Here is an 8,531-nt window from a genome sequence, read left to right as displayed (position 1 = left end):
AAGAGGAGAGGTACACATGAGAGGTACAGCAGGAGGACAAGGCGAGTGTGTGAACTGCTTCTGGCTTTTTCACAGTGACTGGAGGGCCAAACAACATTCTCTTTGCCCAAATCTGAACTAAGCTGAACTTCATGATTGGTAGGGGCTGGATCTGCATATCATGCTAAGCCACAATATACTTGGTTTGGTTCTGGTTTTGGTTTAGCCTGTCCTCTAACCCAACAACCTATGATTAAACAAATAATGGCATAGTGCAGTGTGTCAACCAGTCAACACATTTGCTTGTAAAATAGTCAATGGCAGAAGCCAATGTCCATGGATGCGATACCAAGCAAAAAGGAGACATACACATCTTGCAGCTGATCAACAGAGCTCAGCTTTTACTGCTTATATATGACTGAAGCTAAAGGATGCTGAACAAGTTATTGATATTTACATATTTCTTCACATCAAATAATTATTTCCAAAGAGATTCATTTGTGCTCATTATCTGCAAGCAGTACGTGATCAAACATGGAGAATAGTAACTCCTAAGAAGTAAGTAGTGATGATTAGTGGCAGGTTTTGAACATGCCACCACAGATGCCATCGCTCACAATAACATTTCTATTTTTCTTTTTGTTATTATTCCTTATTATACTTTGAAATATACAGTATATAGATCACTTAAAAAGCAAATGAGCTTTGATTTACTGATTCACTGATGTCACCAAGTAAAATTCTACAATTAATCCACAGTTCTTTATCTTACTGATTACCCAGTACAAGCTTTCAACCGTATTTTGACTCTGCTTGGTTGAACTGAATTGCTACATCTGGACAACACCACTCTCTTTTCATTACTAAAATGAAATTATTCTTGTAATAAATGTAGAAAGAAAAATAAACAAACACATCACTTTCATCACCAGTAGGTTATACTTGTGCTTAAGCATTTTCAATGTATTCCACATTCCATGCATGTTGTGTTATAGCACGTTACGTTGTCTTGAAAAGAATGGAATGAAGTTAGTCAAAGGACAGTGGACTTTAGCCTATTAGGAAAACTAAAGCAGCTGCCTCAGGAAAGTGATTTGGGGGTTCGTGAAAGGGCAGAAAATGATGAGCCATTTAATTCATTATTGTTGTTTCACTGCCAGGAAGGGGAAGAATTTCCTGTGTCTCCTACCAAAATAGCTTCATTGACCTTCACTTTTATGTACTTTGATTGCAAGGTGGGTGGGAATGCTATTTTCTACTTTTCCCAAACATCAGAATATATCAGGCCAACCATATTTGCCCTCCCAACAATAGATCATTCCTCTTGATATAGGTCAATTGTAGATGTTCTTGTAGAGAAGACCTGGCATGTTACAATGAGCTTCATGGCTTTCTTGAACCAACGATAGGAAAACACATAAATCAAGGGGTTACAGGCAGAATTAAAGTAAGCAAGCCAAATAAGAATATCAAACACAACAGGAGGGGTAATGAAATCCAGCAGGCTGTCTAGGAGAGTGTCTATTGTAAATGGCAACCAGCAAAAGAGGTAGATTCCTACTGTGACACCTAAGGTTTTTGCTGCCTTCCTTTCTCTTTTTGCAGCTCCTGTCTGATGGTTGCTCCCCCTGTGGGTTTGGTTCATGTTGCTGATCTGTTTAGCTTGTCTAGTTGCCACAATAAATATTTTGATATACAACCCTATCATGATGAGGCAGGGGAAGAAGAAGACTGGGAAGTTGATCCAGCCCCAGAGTTTGTTGAACAGCAGCTGACAACTCCCAATGCAGGGCATGTCTTGCAAAAACTGACCTAACCCTTCCTCAATTCCTTTGCTGTAAAGGAAGATGGAAGTGTAAACTACAGGAATCCCCCACCCCAGGGCTATGTAGATGCAAGCAACCCGTAGGGTGAACTTGGTAGGATAGAGCAAAGGGTCACAGATGGCAGAGTGACGGTCGATGGAGATAAAACAGAGGTGAAATATGGAAGTCAAGCAAAAGACTGTATCCAGAAAAGTGTGGAGCTGGCAAAAGTTATCGCCAAAATACCAGCAGCTCTCTACAGAGCGGATTGTGCTGAAGGGAAGGACTGTTAAGCCCAGGAGGAAATCTGCCAGGGCAAGAGAGAGTAGCAAGAAGTTAGTGGGAGTGTGAAGTATTTTGAAGTGGAAGATAGCAATCACTACCAACAGATTCCCCATGATAGTAAGTAACACACCAATAGCACAGACCACATAAATGGCTAACTGGACTCCAAAGGGATGTAGGGTTCTTGAGCAGGAGCCATTCACCTTAAAGCACAGTGGGACTGGCGTAGCAGCTTCTGCAGTAGAACTCATTCGGCTTCAGATTGTCTTAACTTTCCTTCTGATGTGTCAAACTGTCTCCAAGAAAAAAAAGAGAGAGAGATTATGTGAATCATGAGGTAGAGAATGTGATCCCCATGCTGAGGAACAATATTAGTCAGAGCTTGTCTCCATGTTTGGTTGAAAGATTGCTACTGTAGCCTAAGGCACTGAATGAAAAATGTGTGATTGTTCCATCTGGCATAATCCCACTGGGTTAGTATTCAACATTATTCAACTTTTTTATTTCTTGATTTGCCAGTGTGGAACCACTCCTGGTTCTGATCCTTTGCCATCAAAAGAAAATCAGTACGCATATTCCACCTGAAAGCATGCATTTTTATCTTGTTTTTTAAAAGAATCTATTAAAATGTTTGTATATACACTTTCTTCCCACTTTTTCATTGTTGTGATTGTTGAGACAGTGACATATTAAAGATGAACTCAGCTTTGCGAGCTAGATGAACTTAGATATGACATCTAGAGGTTCTACACAAATCTACCTATTCAGCTTCTGGGACAGGGTCTTAATGTAAGCGAGGAAGGGATTTTTTTCATTTAATTTGTAACAGAGCTTTGGAACAACTGGGTATATCTTTGTTGAAGGGCTCTTCCCAGTATGAGAAGGAGAGGGAAGAATTAAGATGCATTGTGGGGACTCCTGTACATGGGTGTCCTAAGGGGGATTTGACGGGATTATCACAGCGCCTTGTTTAAAAAATCAGTTTGATACTTTTTTACTTTACCACCATAGAGGATGGTGAGACAACATGCTGAGGAGCACCAAAGGAGGATTTGTTCAGAGTGGTTGGGTCAGATCCTTGGGGGTGAACGAACAAAGACAGATGCTACAAGAGTTACAGCTTGATTCTGTATGAGGGATGCAAGGTAGGAGAGTATTTGTGGAAGATCTCAGAGAAGGTGGGCTCACACACTATTTCCTGAATTACTCTTGTCTCTCTCAACTAATCTGGCTCCGGATTAACAGCAGGAAAGGGAAGAAAAACAGGATGCCTTTGTGTTTCCAGACCACCAAGGAAAGTATGTTCTTGCTGTTCCTTCCCATGCCAGCTGTGACTGAAGAGCCCATTGTTAGCAAATTGCCAGTACATCCCCAGCCTGTATACATTCCTGGGTACTCTACTGTGTCCCTCCTCTCCTGATTTCTACCATCCCCAGGTTTCCTATCTACAACTTTTTCTCTTTCTCTCCCCCTTCCCCAAGTGTATATATGCATGACTGTCTCTTCATTGTTCCCCTCCCTATCTTACCAAGTTGCTTGTGGGGGGCATGGGGGGGCGGTGTCCCCTTCTTTTTCTTTTTCCTTTAACTTCAACAAGACTTTTGGAGTGCTGGAGAAATGCACCCATGCCCAACATTTTCATTTCTCCAATGGACTAATAAAAGAGAAAGGAGGAGGAAGAGAAGAAAATGGAGGAAGACAGAAGAGCAGCTCTGCCTTTCAAAAAGAAGTAAGTGGTACTGAAATTAGAGGCTCTCTGAACTGGAGGGAGTGCTGTATGCATATTTACAAGCAGTGTGCACTGTCCATGTGATTGTGCATTTGCTAAATGCTGTTTTCTCCTTGCTTAGTCTTGTATATCTGTTGCATTGTTGCAAACTGGGTTTTTTTCCAAATGAAAGTAAGGATTGGTTATAATATGAATGAGAAAGCAAACTATAAGAGTGCAAATAGATGGGGAGGGAGATCCTGGTCCCCCCCTTTACGAAAACATTGTATTTCCCTCTCTCTCTCTCTCTTTTTTTCCTTTTAAGTAGGACCTTCCTTCATTTTCAGTTATTGCAAAAATATAAATAGAAAACCATATTGCAGGTAACAATTACAGTGTAATTATTGATTCTTTAGCCTGATGTTACTGTTTAATTATTAAACAGCTAGTTTACAAAACAAATAAGCTGGGATAAAGAATTCTGCAGTGTGAATAGTGTCTATACCGATTTCCGAAATTTGGAAAGGCGGAAGTAAAGCTTCAATAATTCACTGAATGATGTGAGTACACAGTTGACTGCTGTATTAGGAGACAGCTTTTTTCAACTCAAACTTCTTTTCAACTTCAAGGCAGTATAGGCTAAAAAATATCTGTTTGCATTTAAATGACCTTAGTGTGTGATTGAAGTAAACATATGGGCGTTATAATCATATAACTGCAAAAAAGAAGAAAGAATGCATACTTCTTGGCTTGGGGTTCAAATATGTAAACCACAAAGAAAAAAAAGCTTACCTGCTAAAGTCCACTGCATTAATTTTCAAAGTCTCTCTTCACTGCATACCTGAGAAGTAGGAAATCAGGTGAGGCCTTATATAATCCAGCTAGAATAATAGTCCTCTCTAGTGAATAATAGATTGGAAGGTGTGTTCTTCAACATGTCCATTCAGCAACAATGTGGTTTGTGTGCAGGAGCCTGGAGGCTTATGTACCAGCATAAACTCACCACAATATGGATTTCCATCCAATGCAAAGCAGAGCTATGTCTGTTCCCCACAGCTTCAGTCTACTTTCTGCCCTTTGGACCCATTCGAAGCTGTCCAAAAATCTCATGTATTTTGCGTTGACTTGAGAAAAGTGTTCTGTTCCCACCCATGTTACTTCTCCACATATTTCTAGAATGGTCTTATTTTTCACATTATCACAGAGGTTTTATTTGAATTAGACAACAACTGTTTCCAATGGTAATTCACACAGCTGTTGTTCTGTGCACACTGAGGTACTAATAACAGAGTAATCACACCTGTACATGTAGGAATAATAATAATAATAATAATATATTAGAAGCATATGCTGCCCAACTCCCAGCAACTCTGGGAGGTTTACAAATTGGTTTTAAAAAAGAACAAAGAAATAAGACTAAATAAAAGCAAAAAGCATGCATTCCTTCACAGGAGTAGTTGGTTACCCCAAGGCCCCATGCAACATGTGGTTGCCTGCAACTGGGACAGGCTGGATAACCTGGGTATAGCAGGGCATCAGTAGAAAGATGTAATAACTGCTTAGCAATAACTCTCATTGACCAAACTGGCTAGTTAATATTCTAGGTACCATAGATAGGGCAGACCTTTAAACCGCTGTATGAACGCAGCAGCCAATAATATTATAATGGTCTGGATCTGAGTAACTTTGGATTCAAATTTCTGCTTAGTCATGAAGCAAGGCAGAACAATTGATTTGTACTGATTTCTTTCAAGGAGCGCAAGGCAGTGTGCATGGCTCTTTATTTTATCCTCCCAATGACCTTGCAAGGTACGTAGGGCTGAAAGTGCAAGACTGGCTCAAATAAGCATTGTGGTTGGCTCAAGATTTGCAACTTCAGCTTCCTTCAGAGAGAGGATTCCCACTGGCAGAAATGTCCATCCCTTCCTTTTTTTCACTGAGAACATTTTGATTTGCTTCATTCAGAATTAATGTGGGTGCAAATTATATACCTGCAGGGTCTTCCAGATGTGCTCCCAACTACAATAGGGCTTAAAATAGTTTTCCCAAACCCAGTGGCTTCCATGTTTGGGGTGGGGGGGATGACAACTTCCAGGTTCTCAGCCAACAGGATTGCAAGTGGGCAATGTTATGGCCTGTACTCCTAGCACATTTGGAAGACCCTCAGGATGGAGACGGTAGGTGTCAGCATACAATCAACAGGAAAAGTGAGGACTGATAAAATAACTGAGCAAAACTATCTAGAACTAGACTTTCCCTGTCCCTTTTCCCCAACCTGGTTTCACGTTAATTCAGGCCAAACTAGTTCCACATGTCACATGGTAGCGCAATCCAACGAAATAAGCACTTGAAGATTCAGAATTTTAAAACACAGCAGAGTTCCTGCAGTGTCAGTGCTTCTAGGTAGTCCAGACAAGCAGCACAAACCATGAATACTAACATTACCTTTATTGTAAGGTTACAGTAGCAGGATCTTGCAAGTCTGAAAGCCCTTCTGCCCTCCTTTACTTTTATGTTTCAGCAAACTAGGAAGGATCTCTTCTGAGATGCTTCCCATGCCCCTTCTGCTTCTGTGGGCTGAGATACCTTTTGCATGATGGTTGTCTAGGCTGTGGCTCTTCCCCCAGCCTCCCAAGGTCATTCCCAACATTACATGCAACTAGGTATTCTCCCACTGTCACCACAACTACTGGTCATGAGAAGACCAATCTCCAGAGCAGACATTGCTTGAAACAACATACCCTGACATAATGGTCACTTCCCAGACCAATAGGATTTAGAAGATGCTTTTGTACACTGGCAACTGCAAGCTCCTTTGCTATCAGTGAAGGATGACAACATTCATTGGCACACAAAAAGGGAGTAAAAGTGAAAAGGAAGGAGCCTCCATCCTATGCAGTTGGGAAATAGTTCAGTTGTCAGAATTCTTGGGTGTATGCAATAAATAGTACCCATAAATGTCATCTGTCTTATTTTCTCATGTCAACCACTCACCCAGTCAATTTACTGTTGTTATTAACATGGGTGTGGGTGCATGTAAGTATCAACCAGCTTCACAGCATGGCTTATAGTTAATTTACCATAACTTTGTAGTTTCTCTCTATAGTTATCAGGCAAGAGCACCAAATCAACAGAAACATTCTTGTGAGCAATATTCTGCTGAGCAGTTGGCTCTGAGAGGATGCAGAAAAATCAAAGAAAAAGAAAGAAAAAGAAAACACAACTTATGCGAGAACGAAGTACTCAAAGTTCAGGGAAGGCAGTGTGAATGAGGATACTCTTCAAAGCAGTGAGATCCTGCAGGGGGGAATACCGAAATTATTAACATTAAAATTCTGGCTAAATATATATGCCATAAGTGACCCTACAATATTTTATTTTAAAAAAATACTTTTGTTACTCTTTTGATTTCTAATTTTGCTGATGGTTAGGATGAATTATAGCTCCCTAGCTTGCTTCCCACTTTCTGTTCTGTTTGGCTTGCCTGATACTTAGAACAATAGACGTTTCTGCCCTGGTATGGTTATTGGCTTAATTTTTAAAATATTTAACATATATGCTGCTATTTGATTTTATCATGTGAGATTTATATTTAATCTCTTCTCATTTTTGTTGCTTAGATAATATAGTTTATTAGAGAATTATTGACATTGAATGAATGAAATAATTTATTTTTATTTATTTAAAAGATTTGTATGACTGCCCAACTTAAAACACAATTCTGGGCGGATCACAGCAGTAATAAACTACCAACCATAAAACCATAAAATCATAAAAATGAAACGAAGACCAAGAACTAAAAAACCTGCTGCCTCAGTCACCTCCTAGAACCTTTACGGAAGCCCTATAATAATAATAATTTTAAAAGGCATTGTGTTCCCCATATTATAAATAGGAAGCAGAAGGCTTTTCCCCACTTGCCCTCAGTTTTTATTTTCTTTCGTTCTTGCTCTGTCCCAACTGATGAGTGGGACTGTCCTGACTTAAGCAAAAGACCACGCTGAGACGAGGAGAATGTCTCTAGTGTTTATTAACTGCTATAGTAGTCAGAAAATCCTACCAGATTGAAGGAGCATGGGAAACCCAGACAGATAAACCCCAAAACTCAAGGTGGGTCTGCTCTGAGTTTCTTTGAAGAACAGTTCAAAGCCTCTAAACTACACATGCATTTTCCCCCCTGGATAGGGGCCCCCTCCTGCTCACCATCCGTACTCATAACAGGACAGACTTAAGTCATTCTTAGCTGTGCTAGAGTCAAAGTGACATTCCCCGTTTACTTGGACTCATCTAAATAGTATTTTCCCATTCTTTTGACTCATCAAGTGACAGCCCCAAGATGTGTCAGATCTGTTAGGCTTTATCATCTATTACCTTGGATGGAAGTCTCATGACAGACAGCGATTGGGAATGGGGCAATTGGGGCAAGATAAGGAATGGCAATGAGGACAAAAAAAATCATGCTATTGTAGTATTCTGCCAGCTCAAGGATAGGTGAAGAATACTTCAACTTTACAATGAGGAAAGGCTCTGAGAGTAGTAGGAAAGGGTAGTGTTATACTACAAACAAATATGGTGTGAAGTGAAACTGAATGGGATGGAAATAGTTCTGGACCAAGCCTATAATTCACAAATCCATAGTAGATTCCATGCCATTCCAAAATACATCAACAGTGAATGAAATATGGTGCCATGTGTTCCTAGGCTACAGGTACGTCCTGAAGCTGGTGAGATGAGAGTCCCTGATTCTCATGCCA

General features: G+C 40.2%; 1 protein-coding gene across 1 annotated transcript; it reads right to left on the bottom strand.

Moving 5' to 3' along the window:
* Window positions 1–715: 715 nt before the first annotated feature.
* On the bottom strand, window positions 716–2,362 carry LOC134488329 (trace amine-associated receptor 5-like). Its single transcript, XM_063290701.1, has one exon. The coding sequence runs from the start codon at window positions 2,318–2,320 to the stop codon at window positions 1,295–1,297; it is 1,026 nt and encodes a 341-aa protein (XP_063146771.1). The 5' UTR covers window positions 2,321–2,362; the 3' UTR covers window positions 716–1,294.
* Window positions 2,363–8,531: the final 6,169 nt, after the last annotated feature.

This window comes from Candoia aspera, chromosome 1, assembly GCF_035149785.1.
Source record: "Candoia aspera isolate rCanAsp1 chromosome 1, rCanAsp1.hap2, whole genome shotgun sequence".
NCBI lineage: Eukaryota > Metazoa > Chordata > Lepidosauria > Squamata > Boidae > Candoia > Candoia aspera.
Note: the sequence above shows the minus strand (reverse complement) of the source record. Positions and strands in the feature narration are given on the sequence as shown.